Source organism: Mauremys mutica, chromosome 4 (assembly GCF_020497125.1).
Source record: "Mauremys mutica isolate MM-2020 ecotype Southern chromosome 4, ASM2049712v1, whole genome shotgun sequence".
Lineage (NCBI taxonomy): Eukaryota > Metazoa > Chordata > Testudines > Geoemydidae > Mauremys > Mauremys mutica.
Genome location: NC_059075.1, coordinates 16,046,253 through 16,066,550, shown reverse-complemented (window position 1 = coordinate 16,066,550; position 20,298 = coordinate 16,046,253). Strand labels below are relative to the sequence as shown.

At 41.0% G+C, this 20,298-nt stretch overlaps 2 protein-coding genes across 12 annotated transcripts in view; one reads left to right on the top strand and one right to left on the bottom strand.

Annotated features, from left to right (window-relative positions):
- The window catches only part of ESR2 (estrogen receptor 2), a 146,911-nt gene that overhangs the window by 97,506 nt on the left and 29,107 nt on the right, over window positions 1-20,298 (top strand). The window contains exons 10-12 of one of the 4 annotated variants that reach the window (XR_006579115.1): window positions 1,332-1,461; window positions 10,039-10,219; window positions 12,379-12,664. The gene's annotated coding sequence lies outside the window, so the exon portion shown is untranslated. Of the gene's footprint in view, window positions 1-1,331; window positions 1,462-2,541; window positions 2,677-10,038; window positions 11,095-12,378; window positions 12,665-20,298 lie in introns of those variants that run through there. The other 3 variants (XR_006579114.1, XR_006579113.1, XR_006579116.1) reach the window with 3 other exon arrangements.
- SYNE2 (spectrin repeat containing nuclear envelope protein 2) overlaps window positions 1,591-20,298 on the bottom strand; it is a 237,632-nt gene continuing 218,924 nt past the window's right edge. For 4 of the 8 annotated variants that reach the window (XM_045015450.1, XM_045015455.1, XM_045015457.1 and 1 more), the window contains 13 exons: window positions 17,374-17,511; window positions 15,996-16,190; window positions 14,257-14,539; window positions 13,843-13,911; window positions 12,885-13,024; window positions 11,841-11,976; window positions 9,517-9,728; window positions 8,352-8,552; window positions 7,351-7,479; window positions 6,650-6,841; window positions 5,970-6,056; window positions 5,743-5,786; window positions 1,591-4,247 (listed from right to left, as the gene is read on the bottom strand). In XM_045015450.1, coding sequence (XP_044871385.1) covers window positions 4,022-4,247; window positions 5,743-5,786; window positions 5,970-6,056; window positions 6,650-6,841; window positions 7,351-7,479; window positions 8,352-8,552; window positions 9,517-9,728; window positions 11,841-11,976; window positions 12,885-13,024; window positions 13,843-13,911; window positions 14,257-14,539; window positions 15,996-16,190; window positions 17,374-17,511 — 2,052 coding nt within the window. In that variant the 3' untranslated portion in view covers window positions 1,591-4,021. The remainder of the gene's footprint in view (window positions 4,248-5,742; window positions 5,787-5,969; window positions 6,057-6,649; window positions 6,842-7,350; window positions 7,480-8,351; window positions 8,553-9,516; window positions 9,729-11,840; window positions 11,977-12,884; window positions 13,025-13,842; window positions 13,912-14,256; window positions 14,540-15,995; window positions 16,191-17,373; window positions 17,512-20,298) is intronic. The other 4 variants (XM_045015451.1, XM_045015453.1, XM_045015454.1 and 1 more) reach the window with 4 other exon arrangements.

Genomic DNA, 20,298 nt, shown 5'->3' with positions numbered 1-20,298 from the left:
GTCTATTTATATCCCACTAAGGTGTTGATTCAGCAAGGCAATTAAGCATGGGCTTGAGGCTGACTCGATGCCTAAAATATTGTAGAAAATTATATAAGCATATACAAGTAGATGGATTGTTGAAGTGTATACTGAACATTACATATACTGTCTATATAAGACCACAATTCATCTGAGATAAATGATGATAAATTATAGCGCTGTTGTATATTGTTACCATTATGATTTAGATAATTTTTATGTATATTCTTTGAGTAACAAAAATAGCTAATATTATAAACTATCTTTAATGCTTAGATATACTGACAAATCTAAAAAAAAAAAAAAAGGACAAAATCTTTTTACTCATTTAACATTTTTAGCCATGTAAATAAAGGTGAATTTGTGGGCAATGTAAAAACGCATTCATTTTTATCAAGTTTTGCTACTAATAAATTGTAGTGATTCAAAAGGGATGCTGTAGTTCATCTCTATGCCTTTACGTCTATCTACGCACCTTAAAAAAAGTTTTGCAATCTTTGTTACCAAGAATTACCTGAATGCCTAGTATGCTGTGGCCAGTATCAGTTCTTGTTTTTCTCAAGGCTTTTAAAGACTGCCACTTTAGCAAGATGCTAATTTTTAGTGGTACTGGCTAAATAATGGATTGATTTTCATATTTTTTGTGGTTTGCTTTCATGAAAAGCAGTTAGCATCTCGATGAATTGTTAATACTGTACAGTGATTGTGAATGTGTACTGTTCCCATAGTTTTGTATTCTAAATCCTGCTTCACATGTGTACCTTCAGTGAAAAAGTTAGTTAAAACTGAAATGTTTTTAGAATTTGGTGCCTTTTCAAATATTTTGTGAATGCCAAATCAAGTGGAAAAAATTACCTTATCTCAGCTGCTTTTTACTTCTGTAAACTTGTGGTATTTTTCAAGTAATGTGTATTTCTTTGGATTGTAGGTTTTTGTGGTGGAATAAACAAGTATCATACAAAGCGTTAATGTATTTAAATCACAGACTTGATTTTTCCCTTATATTGTTTGGCAGCAAGGATGAAGGGTGAACTGGAACTTTTGGGTTAAACTGATCCTTATGCAGCCTACCTCCCAATATCTAAAAACTCTTTCCAATCACTAGTAAAAGTAGACCCAGTGAACTATAGAAAATTATTAGAAATAAGCCATCTGTAACGTGTGATCTACATGAGAAATAGCTAATTTCCTAAGGAGTAAAATAGTTAAATGAGAGTCTACCAACTTCAGGAATGTTTTGCTTTACCTCATGTACCACATCTATTTGCAAAACTTAATTCTTTATCTTAAAAAAATTCTTCTTTCAACAGCCCAGCCCAACCCTAGGAAGTAACCCTACAGTGAAAAATCAGAGGCCAGACTTCAGTATCAAGCTACAAAAGGGTTATTGTAATCAACTGAGAGTAAAAATAATTTTGAAGAAGTCTGAAAGATAGCTTGGTAAGGTTCTTTTCCAACTTATTTTTTTGGGACATTTTGAGATATGGTAAAAGCTCCTTGTATATTCTATATCACATCACCTTGGAAATTTGATAAATTATACGTAATGAAGGTAAATTGTAGACGATGAAATTTTCCTTTGACCTTTAATTTTCCTCTTACAAAAGTTGCTTAATAGCATACATATTGAATATTGTCTGTCAGCAATTTAAAATCAGTACTTAGCAGAAAGCTTTACATGGGCATTTATGACAAACTGGGAAAGACTGGCTGGATTTGATAAAGGTGTAAAGAACTAAAAATACAGAAGCTCTAGGCAAGATAAAAGTAATCCTTTTCAAAATGAAATAAGTATAGTATAATGCAGGGAAGAGAGGGATGGGGAAAGAGGGGATAAAATCACTCTTCCCTACCCACTGATACAATATTGCTGAAAAATTGGTTTGAATCATGTCGACTACCCTCAAGCCCGGATTAGCAAAAACATTAAATGTAAAGAAATACAAAAATGCAACATATATGCAAAAGTCAGAAAAGCCAATTGATTATTCTCAAAGACACTAATGCTTAGGGCACTGCTTAATGCACTAATGTGCTACATCTTGGGGACTAAGAATTTGGGGTCGCTAATAGGAGACCCCTGTGCCAGGGAGGACTTCTGGTTGGTGAGAAGCAGGACAGCTTGGATTCTGCTTCTTTATATTTGGAATCTCTCCTCCTCAGTCTGTCGTTCACTATGGTGGCGCCACTCCCTGCTAGCAGTTCCTGAGAACAAGCTAGAGTAGGGGCTCTAGTGCACACTGGGTGTACAGGCCTGGGGCATAATCTATTTACATTCACTGCAGGGAGACTTTAAAGGACTCTCCTCTTTCCAAAGATGCAAACATACAAGAAGTTGTTTTTACAGACCTGTCTGAAGGGGGATGGGGAGTGTAGCTGTGGATCTCATGAGTAGCAGGAGAGTTACAAGTATGCCAAAGCAAGCAAATGTGGGTGGGGGTAGGAAAGATACAAAATCTGGTATTTTGTGCATTTTTGTAAAACTGGTTTTAAAATCTCTTCTTTCCCCACCTCCAAAAGGTACATGGTGTTAGACCCCAGGTTTGTTTCTTGTTCATGTGTCCTACAGCGCAGCCAGGAATGAAGATTATTAGCACTGCAGCAAGGTCTCTTTTTGCCATCTGGAGTGAGTTCCCTCGCTGTACACGTCCCCCTTTTCTTTAAGAGTGAGGTATAATGGGGAAGTTCACAGAAATTGCTTTAAGGTTGTGAAGGTATTTCAAGACAATGGTCTTGAAAGGGGGGGCCACTAAATTGTTGAATTTACTCCTCTTGTAGAGATGAGTGGGGGTTGGGGGAAGACAGAGCTATGCAGTTGCAAATAACCTATTGCTGAGTTTTCTTGCAAGGAAAAAGTGGATCAGTTATGGAGTGTCCTTATTTGCAAATTGCTGCACCCCATTTAGTTTCTAAAGCATTTTGCTTCACATGTTCATTTATAAGCATCAAGTCCAGTAGGTAAAGGATTCAGTCACTGCAACCATCAGCAGAATTTTAATGAGAAAAATGTTTACTGGACCTCCACCAAACATCATATTCTACTAAAACTTTTTCTCATATCATCACCTGAAGTTTTAGCTTCACTTTAAATGTGAAGAATCTTAAAGTTAACTTATAAAAATCTCTTGGCATACTGTACATTATTGAGAAGATTATTAAACCAAAAATCTTTGATTAAAATGTCAGTTTACATATAGTGTATAATCCACATCATAATTATTTTCATTTAGAAAATATGCACAATATAAACCACTTCCATGCAATATAATCAATTCTTATTTAAAACATAGTATAAAAAAGACACATCCCACTACAACACAGCGGTCCTAATTCTTTGCACATAAAATATGTATTGTTTTCACTGAAAGTGTTGTATGAATAAAGTACAGTATAACAAAAATATCAGATTTAAATCTGTTTACTACAGTACCCAAAGATGCAAACTGTTGCCAATGATATGTGCATGCACTTAAGATTGCTATTGTCATATTAAACCACGACAGAGACCATTAGTGTTTAACACTGCATTACCATAGTGTCTGTAACTAATGTCCCATTATTAGTCTGTCAGCTTGTGTTCTGTGGACCTTCCAAGTTATGAGGACTGTATTTATAAAATGCTTGTATCTAGTGCATCAAAGTATGTTGCTTATAGAATTAAAAAAAACTATAGAAAAAGTTCATTTTCTGTACAAACAATTAATGCTGTATTACTCACAAAAAACCTGAAATTCTGAGAAGATCTTGTGAGGTTTAATATGTTCCCTTCCCTGCTATGCATTGGAGGGAGGCCATTTAAATAATGCCTCACTTATATTTCAGTGGTAGTACACAAACTCTTGCTGTGGCACCCAGGGAACAGGTGCATCAGGAAAGCACAGCAGTGAGGGTCAAAGTGTACTATATTTAAGTACATGAATGCACTGTTTGATAGAAGCAGCATGAAAATAAACACCCATGAGAACGTGTTTTGGTATATTGTAGAGTGATGGGACACTTTCTAGGTTGGTGGAGGTCCATTGGTATATCTCAGCATGGGATAGAAAGAGCGGGCAAAGTTGTTCACTTGTGTGCAGCTGTAGTCTTCCTCTGAGGATGGGATCATGCAGGCCAGAAGCAGAAGCAAAAGGAAGAGGAACTGCAGGGGTAAAGCTGCTCTTAATACACGATAAAAGAAGGATTGGGGGCTGGAAATTGCTTGAGTGGTTTCAGGCTGGTTTTCCATTCTGTAAATAAAGGATATCAGATATTTTGATGGGGGAAATGTTAAAAACAAGGTAACTAGAATGTTGCACACACACTGTCATGCATGCCCTCTGTTTTTGCACCATTACATTAACCTTCTCCTCTCCCCTTTAAGTAAAGTAAGGCAGCCTTCACTTATTGAAACAGAGACTGCTTTAGATGTGAAACGCACTTAAAGCTTGTTTTAAAAAGAGGGGGAGAACGTCTATTAGGCATTAAAACTAACAACAGAGTCTAATATGTAAGGAAAAGCCCCCCAAACATTTTAATGTAATTATTTCGCCTTTAGGACAGGGGTGGGCAAACTATGGCCTGCGGCCCACATGCCAGCTGATTTAATCCAGCCCTCAAGCTCCTGCAGGGAGCAGGGTCTGAGGTTGCTCCATTCACACCTGCCACAGCTCCTGGAAGCAGCAGCATGTCCCCCCTCCGGTTTCAACATTTAGGGTCAGCTCCAGTTGGCAGGGAACTGTGGCCTATGGGAGCTGCGGGGGCAACACCTGTGGACGGGGCAGTGTGCAGAGCCTTCTGGCTGCACCTCCGCTGAGGAGCAACATGTCGCTGCTTCCAGGAGCTGCGCGAGGTAAGCCTCAACTGCCTGCCCCAGCCCTGATCCTGCACCCCAAACCCCTCATCCCCAGCTGGAGCCCCCTCCTGAACTCTGAACTCCTCATTTCTGGCCCTACCCCAGAGCCCTCACTCCCTCCTGAACCCCAATTTTGTGAACATTCATGGCTTGCCATACAATTTCTATACGTAAATGTAGCCCTCAGGCCAAAAAGTTTGCCCACCCCTGCTTTAGGAACAAGCACTGTATGTTAATAGGTTAAGGTAACAGCGGCATTTTGCATAGGGTTATTGGAGTCAGTTTTTTTAAACGATATCTTAGTTTTCAAGAGCCTAATGTATCTGCATGGGCTCGCTCTCTGATAGAAGGCTAGGCCTCACATTGTGACATTTCCTCACTCTGTAATGCATCTTTAACCCATTTACCCTTATCCTACCACCCACACCAGGCTGCAGGGATAGCTGATTTGTCCAGCCCTGCGAAAGCTGTAATCCCTGTAGGTGCATGGGGTGTGAGAATATGCCATCGCCTCAGGAATAAGAGAAGAAAAATTAAGGCTGCAGCTCCTTGCCTCTGCCAATTGTAAAGGGGCCAACCTCCAAAAGGGCACACTGGGGAAAAGTTCCCATAAAAGTGCAACACTACAGTGAAACAGAGGGTTTGTAGGGGCTAAGCAGACACACTGTGTACCACCACTGTATCCTCACGTTGCTATCTGGGGCAAATAGTGAAGTCAGCCATGAATCCAGATACATTGCCTCCATAATGTGTACAGACCCATTAGGAGCAGAATCTCCCCACATTTGTTTGCCATTGGGTAGTACAGTACACTGGCACCAAGCCATCAGCCTTGCCTACTCTCTATTTTAAAACGTACTCTTACATTTCTACCAAAAATAATGTGCTACCTGACACTGTTGCTCTTGCCTTCTGAAGTTCTCCTTACACCAACCTGTTAAGATAAACATTTATTATTACCCAGCTCTAGGACATTAAAATGTAAACTGTCTCATAACTAAAATGAGCATGTTTCAAGAGGTTTGAGACTAAAGAACAGATTCAATTCAAGGGGAGGTGGGGTGAAAAGACAGCAAAAATCTTAGAAAAATAGGCATTTCATTTAAAAAGTTCTTGCCGTTTCCTGTAGGCTGGATTTCACTACTACTGGATGATAACCTCCAGAATCCAAGTCATCTGCTGCTGTCAGAAATGCACTGATGTCCTAAAAAACAAACCACACACCCCCTAAATGTGTATACATAAAGCATCAACATAAAAACTGCAAAATGTTGTATAGGGACATCTTTAAAAAATTATCCATGTGTCTATATGGATGGCAGCCAGCTTGTGAGCAACGAACAGTTCCAGTGCTAAGCACCCATGGCTTAGGATACTTGTTTTACCCTGTGCAGTTGTGAGAAACAGCTTTGGAAGGAACAGAAAGCATGAGAGGCAGATATGTACTGATATATTAGCTTGAAAACATGTCAATTCATGTCAACATGGTCTAATTCAAGCTCCCACTGAGGCATAAGACAGGGTATATCTAATATTGATTGATGAACATACAACATGTAGGGTTTATGTACACGTATACACACACAGATGTATTTTTTATCCCAATAATTGCTCATATTTGATGAGGCAATAAGGAGCTCTAGATACATACAAATTTTAAATCAACCTGATTTTCTTTTAGGGTTTCTACTCTTGATTTTTTATATTTTGGGCTGGTTTTGCAGCACTGGTTCTTGTATCCTTTATTATCATAGCACTTGTTAATAATCAAGTTTAAAAATCATACCCCTGACTCACCACGTTTCCTTGTGAAGTTTTTAAGTCATGTGAAACCTGTTCAAGAAGCTGTTTCAGTTTCTTTCCAATTACATGTATTTTCTCATCAGCTTCAATATAATCTTCTCCATCTGATTCTACCAGAAGGTAGGTGGAGATTTCCTGTAGAGCGTTTACTTGAAGCTGTTGTTCCAACAGCTCTTTCTCCAGTTGCTTAAAAAGGAAATGGTTTGAAATATAACAATCAGTATAACTAATTTCTCTAAACGTATGGGAGGTTTATAATTTCATAACAAGCTGAATTAATTTTATTTCTACAACAGTTCCAATGAACAATGCAGGATGACTGATGATCCAAAAGGAACAATTCACAGAGGGTGTTGCAGACTAGGATTTAGGTGTAATTGGAGGGTTTTGTGGGAAAGATTATTCATAACCTGATCATACTTCAACACAAACTGGTGCACTTAATCCTGGATTTTAGAGGTACTGTTTGTAAATAGACTATGTACTCAAGAACATATTTAGCTTCAGCTAGATTTATTAGTCAACCAATTCATAAAGCCACAAATCCATTTATGTATAAATGAAATATCCCCAAACTGTACCTGCTTCCTTTCAAACAACCATTTTTTAGAAATAACTATATTACTTTTTATTTTTGTGGAAATAACTTGCATGTTATTCTCATACCTTGACTCAGTAACCAACACATTACATACCATTAATTCTTTTTGGCACTCCAGTATTGTATGGGGGTCAGCATTTGGATCAGTGAATTGTGCATTATGTCTTCGACTTTCAGCACTTGCTAGTCCCAAGAGCAGTTTCTGACTCAGTTCATGGAAATCCTGAAGAAACAAGTAAAGTTTACAAGAATGTGTGCCTGGAGTATTGTAATAAAATCAACCAACCACTCTTGCTCTGTTATTATGCACAGTTGACCAAGTATTTTTACTTAGGTTTGTTGTAAATTGCAGGGTTACTCAAAAAGATGACTAGTCATCCTGTGCTAAAACTACAGTTAACAGCTCAGACTAGTGGTCCCAACTCTATCAGCTCCTTCTGTGGCTTTAAGCAAGTGATTTAACTTCTCTTCTTCAATTGTGCCATGTCATCTATAAAACAAGGGAAATAAGCTAGAGCTACTTCTCAGGCCTGTTGTGTGGATTGCTTGTAAATTGCTTTAAACATAAGTCTTCAAATATGTTAAGGGCTGTTATAGGAAGGATGGTGATCAATTGTTCTCCACTGAAGGTAGGACAAGTAACCTGATTAATCTGCTGCAAGGGAGAATTAGGTTAAACATTTAAAAAAAAACCTGTCTATCTATAAGAACAGTTCAGTTCAGGGATAGGCTTCCAAAGGAGGTTGTGGAATCCCTCTCATTGACTAAGACTCTAGGTTTACTTGGTTCTGCCTCACTGTGTGGAAGGGTGGGGGAGGAAAGGGAAGAGATTAGATGACCTCTCAAGTCCCTTTTAGCTCTACATTTCTAAGATTCTATGAAAAACAGTGTAAGTGCTAATTACTATTAGTGTGGCTATCCTGTGCATAAAAAAGGGCACACATTCAAGAAATATATAATCTGAGAAAAAATTCCAAGGAACTCCTGATATTCCTGCAACTGCCATACTGTGTCCTCTGATCTACTTATCATTGATGCTCATTACAAATAAACTCTCATTCGAAGTGTTACAAGACAAATGTTTGCGCTATTTACCTGGCACTGCATTAAGGTTTGTTGTAAACCCCTTCTCCAGTTGTCCATTGAATGAGATACTTTCTCCCAGCGCAAATTCACTTGTCTAACTCTGTTTTGAAGCTCTTTGGATTCAGTGCTATCTGTTTGCTGGAAGTCTTTGCTGCTCTGATTAACGGAGAACACTAAAGCCTTGTAGTTATCGAAGGCTTTAAGCATTTCCTGAAGAAAGACGCAGATTAGAACCCTCAGTGAATTATCAATACCTTTTATTGTCCATTTAAAATAATCCTCCACAAACTAAGAAATCACAAGTATTCCAGGGAGTGACTCGATCTGAAAAAGCGTTTTCCAGATATTTCTAGGGAAGACTTTTAAGGCAGAATTTCCCAATTTCTTGAAGTTGAACACCCATTGGCAATTGCAGGAGCAATAAAGTAATTGCATAAGGTAGAATTCTGCAAGGACCTGGATGTTAAAAATTCTACATTCTATTAGAAGCTCAATAGTATTTACAAGTTTTCAGGACCTTGATTTTACAGTTATTAAATGACTGGCACTGCCTGGACAGAACAAAGGTGATGGCAATGCGTCCTGTCCCAAGAAGCTTATAGTCTAAATTATATATCCAAAAAACCCCCAAACCCACCTTCAGCAATATAGTGCCCCCTAACAGCAGGCTGAAATCAAGGGTCCAGCACTGCCTTACAGAGAGGAGTGGCAGCTAGAAATTGGAAGAATCTAGCAATTTCTTGCATATCACCCATCCAAGTACAGACCTGGCGCTCAGCCCAGTTTAACTTTTAGATTTAAGAGTATCCTCACAAATAGTGTAGCAACCTGCACTTAATGTTCTGGTGAATGCCAATTTTTATTGCGTCTCAAATTAAATATTGTTCTCTTTCCTAACCTAATATTAACTGAGATAATGAATTTATTCAGCATATTTGATTAATAAATCTTGATGTTCACCGCAACAGAAGTCAATATCTGATAACTGAGGTATGATTCCACCTTTTGAAATAATCCATTAGAAGAACTACACAAAGTGTCCAGTTTCTGGGGCTAGCTGATCCCCTCAGTTTGCTGAGAGATGCATAATACCCAGTGCAATTATCAGAGAAACAAGTCTTTTAAATAGTAATGACATTCTTAAAACCTCACTTCTCGGTATGTGATAACTTACTTTCAGTTTCTTTACTCTTTGTTCCATTGTATGCATAGTGGTTGCAGGCTTTGCTTTCTGTAATTCTTCTAGTTCTTCTTCAGTTTTATCCAGCCAAGCAGTAATATCACTGAGATCAGAGTTCAGTTGTTGCCATTGCTGCAAATTCTGTTTCATTCTAAGTTTATTTCTTAGGTCCTGAGCTTGTATGAGCTCCCATCTCTCAATAACACCTACAATGATATACCAAGAAATGCTTTAACACACCAATAATGTGAATATTATTTAAAACAGAACAGAATATTATTTACAAACGATCAAGTTTAGCGTTTCTAAAGAACCCATTCTGCAATTAGTTTCTGACCAGATATTCTCTTTCCTTGTGCGATGGGGCATATCAGTCCTGCACTGGGCCGGAGGAGGTTAATCCCGTGCTTTGGTCCAAGGAAGCCAAGCCCCCTCACCCATCCTGGGCATGCCCCACAGTATAAGAGGGAGCAGCTCAGCTCAGTCTAGGCTGACCATCTGTTAATTGTGCTGCAGGCTCCTGCTGGGAGAGTGCTGGAGTCACCTGATGCCAACGCCAGCCAGGTTGGTGCCTCTACCAAACCCCAGCTGACTGCCAAGGCAACGATTGCTGAGGGATCTCCTGCATTGGAAGAAGGGGTAGGAAACGACCCAGGGAAGGAGCGGTAGTGATGGGAGACTAAGACTGAGCAGCGAGGTATCAGTTCCCTCAGGTCCTGGGTTGGGAACTGGGTGAAGGGTAGGCCCGGGTCCCCCTACTCCATCTGACCTACCATGGACACCGCCGACATGCAGGGAGGTGGATTGGGCCATACAGCCCTGGGAAGAAAGGCGGCTACTTAGACTTCAGCCAATAGGCCTTACTGTCCTGAACCCCAGGCCTGCCTTACTGGCTTGGGCTGCGGGGCCGTATGTGCCCCGCGACACCTTGTATAGAAATACCATAATAATAAAATGATTATAATGTACTACTTGTACTCTGAAAGGTCAGCTTGACAACCAGATCTACAACCTAGACAGGGTACATGACAATTAGTTGGAAAATAGTAACACTACACAGGAATTTTTTCTACAGTAAATGAGGAATACTTTATCGAGACAAAAATACAGAAGAAATATAGAGAAGTAGAATGTAATTATCCAGACTGAATTTGGCAAAAACAACAGGATTAACAACCAAAGTAAATACAAGTGGCCAAGTTTTATGCATCATCTGAAAGAGGCATTTCCGGCAGTATAGTGCTACATAAAACCATGTTGGGGTATTGCTTTTGTGCTGACTGAGAAGAAAAAGTGCCAACCCACTCAATCACCAACATCACTTCCCATAGCACATAGGCCGGCCTGCCTTGGAGATCTACCATCCACACAGTGACCTGGCTTGATGCTGGTCAGAGTGTGAGAACTGATGCAGTCACAGCATAAAATAGTTGGTATAGCTGCAATTTATCACTGTCACTCTATTGGAGGTTTATAATTATGGTACACACCTGATCTTATGAAGGTCTCAGAAACACCTGAGACCAGAAAACAGGGTCTTGTAAGGTTAAGTATCAGAGGGGTAGCCGTGTTAGTCTGGTTCTGTAGAAGCAGCAAAGAATCCTGTGGCACCTTATAGACTAACAGACGTTTTGCAGCATGAGCTTTCGTGGGTGAATACCCACTTCTTCGGATGCAAGACTTATAGACTAACGTCTGTTAGTCTATAAGGTGCCACAGGATTCTTTGCTGCTTCTTGTAAGGTTAAGGGAGCCCACTCAACTGTCTCTGTTCTTAGTATGGACCTGCTCTACAGTGAAAAATGTAGCAAACATTACCAAGCCTTGGTTAAACAAGAGCTTATGTAAATGGGAGCTGTAATATACCATTATTGCCATAATGGTTGGAGTATAAGTTACTGAGAAAACAAGTTATACCAATCTTGTTTTAGTCAAAGTAACATACTTCTTGGCTTCAGTGAAGAATTTTCACAGTCTGATTAAAAATCCCTTGAATTCGCTAGAATCTCACTGAAATGAATGGGAACAATTTCACTTTTATCAGTAAGGAGACAAAAGTCAAGTATATGATGAGTCTGAAACGCTTGAGTAATAGATAAAATATTAGGGCTGAGAATTCAGCAATAAACACAGGTCAGACAATGTCAAGTGAGAAGAAGGCTTAGCAAATGTTAGCAAAATCCATCCTTTCGAAGACCAGTGGTACATCTGTTCTCAATGTAAGTGCACTGTCATGTCTTTGCTTTGTTAACTAGAGAGTCACATAATAAACCATTTCATAATAACCATTATTCATTTCTTTACATTGTTTATTTTTACCTGTACCTGATTGCTCCTCTGCAGCTGCAATGCTCACAAGCCCCTGTTCATTTTGGGGCTCTTCATCACTCAGTATAGCGGATACTTCTTTCACACTGTCCGTGCTCCCACTGCTTACAGACACTAGTGGTTTAACCTAGAATTATTTCACAGGTTTATTAAACTCACATGCTGTGAATGCCCATGAACCTTCAAGTTGCATGCACATTCGTATAAAAGGTGGTAGGGTGTAGTTTTTTAAAGTTACACTTAATGAAGGTGCAGCAGGCGAACGCCATCTCTATGCAACAGCATTTTATGTATACCAGGTAAATATGCAAACAGTTACTGGTAGAAATACAGTAATGACACTTAATCTGGTGAGAGCTTCAGATCCTCAAAGGTGTTTAGGCTCGTAACTTCCAGTGATTTCAGTGGAAGTTTAGGAGTTTATATATCTTTGAAAATCTGGGCCCTAGTAATTTATTGATAGAAATTAGCTGATTCTGAACCACTGTATAAAATCTAGTATCAATGGCATTTCCGTTCACTCCATTAGATACTGAGACTTGGCAAGAGCTACTATAAGAAAGAATATGGAGGTGGACTAACAACAAGCAACTCTAACAATAACCATTTTTAGCCTGGCCCCAGTGCTACCTCATTCCCACGAGAACTCGAGTATTCATGGCTATGGCCCAATCCCCCGAGACAGTGAGCTGGCAGACGAGGACAATAAGCAATCCAAAGGGAGATGAAGGTAGAGCTGCTGCTAGTTTCACTACTGCTGGAAACCAACCACTAAAAATGAGCTCTCTTCTGGCTTCCCCACTGCCTTAGGCACAGTCACCCTGGCAATTCCCTCTTTGCCATCAGGGCAGCTCTTTGAATGACCAGAAAAGGGAGGACTAGCAGGCTGTGTCTAGCTAGACCCTTTCCCCTCTTCCAGCCTGCATGCTGGGAAACGATACTTTGAACCTAGAGTTTCTAGGATTCTCCTGGAATCTCCAGGAATTAATTAATCTTTAATTGCTTAGAACTAGTGTCCACAGATCTGGAACTCACATAGCCTGGCTTATATGGGGTACTTGTCTCTGGGCTGCCAGACTGCACATTTCTCACCATCTTTGCCTGGTGGTACTGATGTTTTCTGCAGGCTGGGCTATCCGGGGAATGCCACGTAAGAGCTTCTGAAATGGATTTTCCTGCCACATAAAAAAATAAATTAGAAAACCCTGAATCTGAGCCTCTCAACTCTGTAGTGAAGCATTTACTTTTAAAATAAATTAAGAAGTGTTCCGAAGAATATGGCGTCAAGTGATGGCATCAAAATGACAGTTCTGCAGCTTTCCTTGCAAAGCATGCACATTTGCAAAATGTCAACAGTAATCCAGAAGGTAATGAAATGACAGCCATGCAGTTATGGGACATTTTATTTTCTTCTGAAAATGTTTGGCTGCAGTATGATTTAAAACAAAAGAAAAGTTTGCACCGTAGTTTTGGGAAGTTCCTATTCCCATGATACTATCATTTTGCTGCAATGCATAACAAGTGAGTCAAGAATAGACCTGTCCTGACTGGAAGAGAATAGTGAATGCTCATTTGGGATTTAACGAATGGCATGCCCAAGGCTCTGTCACACACAATGCAAAATGATAAGCGATAGTTAAAGTGCTGCTTTTACTTGCAAAACTAAACTACTGTCTCAGTAAATAGGTGATTACAATCAACAAAGGAAAAAAATAATACCCAGACCAAACCACCATGAAAGAGCTGAAAGATTTTGGATCAATATAATGAAATGTACATTAACCATCTGACAGGAAAATTCTAAATGGCATGTTCTTGACTGTTTTGTAATGTACATGTGTTTCTACTGCAGCGTAAAAACACCATGACACAATGGCACATGGTGTCAACACAAGGCAGGAAATCAGACGTTACATATGAAACAGGTTTAGGAGTATAGCGTGCGCCACAGGGAGATTGCCATGTTCAGACACATGCATTAGCAGGTGCCTACCAGAAGATGCTTTCAAAGTTTTTGTGGTCATTTTAAGATATGCCTCAGGATTTTCAGTGATTTCTACATCTGAAAGAGAATAACGTCATTTTCCTCACTGGACAAATATTCAATATTTACTGAATATTAAATAGAAACATCTGAAATATTGACTGACTGAAAGGAAAAACTTCATTACTATTTTCATCAGACATTTTTAGAAAACAAAGAATTGGGTGGGGGGCATTCAAAACTTTGTTTAGTTTAGACAAAACTATCCTTTTTGTCCAGACAATATGATGAAAAGTTAAATAACTCTCACATTTTTGTACCATTACAAATTAAAAGACCCCAGAACAAACAAACAGGTGCCACTTCAGGGGTTCTGGAGGTGGCTATACTGAAACAAAAATGTCTGGGATCATTGGCTCTTACCTGAGAGAGCACTGTAGTATGTTCCTTCTTCTTCATCCTCATGAGAGGAATTGCCCCCTACATCACCTGTGTGATCCCATTCAAGTGGGATGGAGTCAACACTGACAGGGGTCTCACAGCCTGACCTTTCATGAGCTGGTGCAGGGGACACAAGATGGCAAAGGGACTGCTGAGAAGAAGGCACCTCATTTATTGCCTTCTTATGCCAGGGATCATTTTGCATTTCTCTTGAGTCTTCTGCATCTGTCTCATTTTCAGATGTATCTTTGTCATCTTCTATCCCCTAAAAATAATTGTTTTATATTGTGATGAATGAACACAGACCTAGGTCACTTAACAAGTAAGAAGTGGAGAAATTCAGAAGATTATTTTTTGTGGCAGGCAGACATCAGCCTGTGATGGTCTGTCCCCGCCGTATGTTCTTAAACTGATGGAAAGCCCAGAGAAGATCCTCACTTCTCTCCCCTTCCTTTTCTTCGGCAGCCACATCATCTACCTCAGCACAGTACTTAGCCCTCCTCCCCATATTACCACTGAGATGCCTCCCTTCTGCAAACAAGAATGGGTAGCCAGTTGCAGTGAGGCACCATCAGGTGGGCAACGGGGAGCATTACTCCGCTAATTAAGTTCTTTTTAATAAATGGTATTTCTTTTTGAGCCAAAACACACTGAGCATTGGCTAATAGCTCGCAGTGACAAGTAAAGACTGGCGTTAGTCCCCCAAGTGAAAGTAAAGAACAAACCAGGGACACAAATAAATCTATTGTGATTATCCAAAAGAAAATGTTGATGGAATGTTATGGAAGCTAATAAAGGGAATAAAAACTGGTACAAAAATCTGCATGGAACATTTTCAAGCCCGTTACCATTATTGATTAATTAATCCCCACAACATCCCTGTCAGTGGTCTTGTCTCTTGGCAAATAAAAAATGAGTGGCAAAGCTGGAATTATTACTGAGGAGTTCCTGACCCCTCTGCACTCAATCCATTAAGATGGGGTGGGCAAACTTTTTGGCCCGAGGGCCACATCTAGGTATGGAAATTATATGGTTGGCCATAAATGCTCACGAAATTGGGGTTTGGGATGAGGGCTCCGGCTGGGTTCAGGGCTCCGGGGTGCAGCTGAGGGGTTGGGGGTGCAGGAGGGTGCTCTGGACTAGGACCGAGGGATTTGGAGGGCGGGAGTGGGAATCAGGGGTCGGGTAAGGGGTTGGAGCATGGAAGACGGTCAGGGGTGCAGGCTCTGGGGTGCTCTTATCTCAAGCACCTCCCAGAAGCAGTGACATGTCCCCTCTCCAGCTCCTATGCGGAGGTGCAGCCAGGCGGCTCTGCACGCTGCCCCGTCCACAGGCACCACCCCTGCAGCTTCCATTGGCTGTAGTTCCTGGCCAATGGGAGCTGCGGGGGTGGCACTTTGGGGGAAGCATGCGGAGCCCCCTGGCTGCCCCTATGCATAGGAGCTGGAAGGGGGACATACTGCTGCTTCTGGGAGCCGCGCAGAGCGAGGCAAGTCCCCAACCCCACTCCCCGGCTGGAGCGGGGCAAACCCCAGAACCCGCTCCCCAGCAGGAGCTCGACGGCCAGATTAAAACATCTGGAGGGCTGAATATGGCCCCGGGCTGTAGTTTACCCACCCCTGCATTAAGACCATGCTGCTACTCAGCTACTGCTACACAATGAGTATTTCATTTTCATACCAACACTCTACCAAAGCACCAAGACCATACTTATCCCTTACAGGATGCCTGGAAGTCAGTCTTTGGTGGAATCGAGAGACTCGCCCAAACACTTCCTGACAGTATCTATGCAGTTCCTCCAACTCATCTTCAATCAGGGTAGCATCCAAAGGCTCACTCTTCTGAATCAGCTGCTCTCCAAAAACTATTAGCTGATCAATCTTATTGGTGTTTAGGGTTATTTCCTGTTGGAAACCCTGTATTGAACATACATAAGAAATGGTTACTTAAGCAATGTTTCTTTCTTGCCTGTGCTTGAGGCTGTCCTTCTGTTCTAGCATTGTAAAGTGAAAGGAATCTGAACACTGGCACAATCAGCTATCTTCTTTTGGCAGATAGCTTTCTATCCACCATCTGTAAAGATTTGGTTTTTGTTTTGCTAGTAAAAGCTGTGTGAGTGAATTTAATGTGTGAATTTAGGTGCTGATTGAAATTAGCACAAAGTGAAGTGCTCCATCCATACAACAGGAATAGCACAGGCAATAGCGATTCAAACTTGCCCACACTATCCAGTTGATGTACCTCAAACGTGTGAAAAGCTAGGCTATTCCTCATGCCTACGCAAAGTCTTCCAGTAAGCACCCCAGTACCAATGACTGTATTTGTGATGTAGGGACTGAGCCACTAAAACCTTTGCTATTGAAATAGATGGCAAAAACTTCTGGTCATCATTAGCTTAAACAAGTGACCTATAGGTATCTTGAACCATCAAGTCCCCCTTGCCACTAAGTCACCTTTTGAACTTTGCACAGAATAAAATTGAATCTGTGCGGTGGAACAACAAGAATGTGTTATGGGGGAAAGGGCAGAAGAGTACTGCTGAAAGCAATATCAACTTAATTATTCATGTAGCAAAGAATTAATACCTTCCTGAAGGAATGTCACAAAAGCTAGTATACATGTGCATGATTGAAATTTTCAAAGAATACACCTCCCAAATATGCTGCGTTATATTAAAAATCCTCATGGGAGATAATAATAATATTACAGAACTGGACCTATCTTCAAGTTGGCTAACATTCTAAATTTTGATTTTAGGTATACTGCTGTTTAGCGATTGCTGTTTATGTTTACCCAGATTTAAGCTATCTTTCAAGTTTAACATAACTGTCATTGACACTACATTGTAAGGGGGAATGAAAAGATAGAATTGAAGACTCTGAATACTGAACTTACATTTTATAGAAAGTATTTTTTATGTTGAATTGTACAATTATTTTTTTAAAGTTTACTGATCCTATAACAAATTATGATCTGATGGACATATAATGTATGTTGTCATGAAATTAGCCCATAGATAATTGGCAGGCATTGTCAAGAGAGTACAGACTGACATTATCATCTTTGTTCTGTAAAACAGCTATTTTGAATGATACATACGTTTAATTGCCGCATTTTGTCATCAAAGTTACTCTCTGAGAAGTGTTCCACATTTGTCAGCTGAAGGTCCATTTCTGTGAGCCACACAAGAATGCTTTCCCTTGTTCCCTCAAACTCATCTCTCTGGTTGGTGAAGTACTGAATAAGAAAAGGGCAGCTGTACATTATTAGTTTAGTTACAGAATAAAGATGGTCATAGGAGCATTTTAAAACTGGCATTTTCTTTCAGAATTGCTGTTCATTTTAAATAGACGTGTGTAAGGCCTTGTCTACACACCAGAGATAGTCTAAATTGGGTATACTTGAAGCAGTACAACCCCCGCTAGCACGGAAACTGTTATATACCTTGTTCCCCTTCCTGTGTGGCATAAACACCTTTATATCAGTATGAGTATAAAGCACCTTTATACCAGTATAACTACACCCACACTAGGGGGGGTGTCCTGGTATAAGTATACCGGGGAAAAAAAAAATCCACACCCCTAATCCACATAGTTCTACCACTACAAAAAAAGTGTTTAGACCAGGCCTTAGTTGTTTTTGCTGCTCTAACTTTAGCAGCTAGTTTAGACAAAGGAAAAAAGTCCCATCTCTAATTAAAATTAATAATAATAGGAGATATACCAATCTCCTAGAACTGGAAGGGACCTTGAAAGGTCATCAAGTCCAGCCCCCTGCCTTCACTAGCAGGACCAATTTTTGCCCCAGATCCCTAAGTGGCCCCCTCAAGGATTGAACTCACAACCCTGGGTTTAGCAGGCCAATGCTCAAACCACTGAGCTATCCCTCCCCCCATTAGCAAAATGATTAATTAGCTGGAATGTGGAAATACTCTCAAGTGTAATTATCATGCCATTTGGCATTAAAGCCATTTGTATAAATTTGTTCTACTTCCTGCTGTCTCCCACCCGGGTGGATATCAGAAGAGGAGCTTTCTCCATCATAGCCTGCTAAACAGCTCCCAAACAATAAATACACTGAAAAGAGATTAGGTAAAAGAGTACAAATGACACCTTCTAACTGCAGGTTTGCTCCCTTTGCTTGGTTACAGTCAGGTCTGCTGATTTGGGGGGATTTATTTTTCTTCCCACTGCTTGCTGGGAACTTGCTATACCATAAATTGGGCTGTGACTAGCTTTTCCAGGCCACAGCACAGGTATTTGAGCCCTGAAGTCAGTTTAACCAGCCCAGAGGGGATTACCTAAGTATTACAACCAGCCTCTTGGTGTCCTGATACTCTTTTGCTGCTCCCCTCCACTGTGGCTCAAGTTGCAGGAAAAAGGAGGTCTGGCCGAAGAAAGGGGTGTGGCCAGTATGCCCCTTCACCAGACCTTGCACATTTTCAACCCTTTGGGCCTGTCACAGACCAGCATAAATTACAACGGCCTTGTACAGCCCTACACCAGGATCTAGGGAGAGAACTTTCCCAGCCCCACTCTGTGCAATTCAGTTGAACCTCAGGACGTTGCCCTCTAAATTCAGAAAGGCACAGAGTTATGTTCAGTCTCGGAACGGGTAGGTGCAATTCCAATTAAGTTAGTAGAGATGCACCTACTTACTCCAGTGCTGAAATTATCCCAATATTAGGTGTGAGGGAGTTCAAAGCTAAAAGGGATGTGGTTAAGATAGGGAGGTGTATTCTCTGTAAAATGTGCTTATGCTTTAGCCCATGAAAAGCCCTATTTACGATACAGCAGGCCCCCAGCAAGCCTATATTTCGTGCAGCAGCCCCCAGAGCCTTGTTTAGCATCAGGATTGCCACTCAGCATAGGTCACCTGAGGACTGGTTCATAAGGCAAATGAAGAAGTCAAAGTAAAGTCTCTCAAACTCTGGCAGAAGTTAAGCAGAGTGCATCATGTACCATGAACACAGCCACAGAAGGTGCTGGGTCAGAGAGGCAGAACAGGAGCAGTACTACCTGGGGGAGAGGTGAAAGACATGCTCTTCAAAACATTGCCTATTACTCCCCTACTCTTCACCTTCCAGCAGCGCTAGTTAATGCCAATCTATTTGTTAAGGACAAATGCCACCAAATGGTCTCCCTATCAGGTGCCCTCACACACTGATTGGTAACTTACACACCTTGCTGCATTCACTGCTGGTTGCACTTTACTGAAACAAACAAAAGGAAGTGTTCCTTCAGACAACGCACAGTCAACCTGTGGCACTCTTTGCCAGAGGATGTTGTGAAGGCCAAGACTAGGGTTCAAAAAAGAACTAGATAAGGTCATGGAGGCTAGGTCCATCAATGGCTATTAGCCAAGATGGGCAGGGATGGTGTCCGTAGTCTCTGTTTGCCAGAAGCTGGGAATCGGCGACAGGGGATGGATCACTTGATGATTACCTGTTCTGTTCATTCCCTCTAGGGTACCTGGCATTGGTCACTGTCGGCAGACAGGATACTGGGCTAAATGGATCTTGGGTCTGACCCAGTATGGCCGTTCTTATGTTATGTTCTTACAACTGCAGCATCCCAGTTTGGATTGACAGACTTTCTTGGGATAACTTTATCCACGTCTCCATATTTAGTTCTAGTTAAGAACAAAGGCCAGTTTCTTGTACCTGACTCCTGTGCCAAGCCCTTCCCCCCCGGCCCTGGTTGCAGGAGTGTCAGAGGTGGGGTAGGGTGTGCCAGGAGCACAGCTGTCCCTAGGGAACCACTGCCACCTTGGGTAGATTAGAACAGCCCCCAGGCTGCCCTAACCCTGTGCTGGAGCAAGAACACATCCACCCTGAAAATCAGGGAGCTATAACAGGCTGCCTGATGGCATCTCCTATCTTTGGTTGCACTAAGTGGAAATCCCACGCAGCAGAGAACTTGGGCCAAATGTTCAACCATAGCTTGAGCTGTCTTTGATTTTGCTGGTTTGTGTTCCAGCCTTATTGTTCCTTACATAAACTTTGGGGTTTGCATTTATAAATGC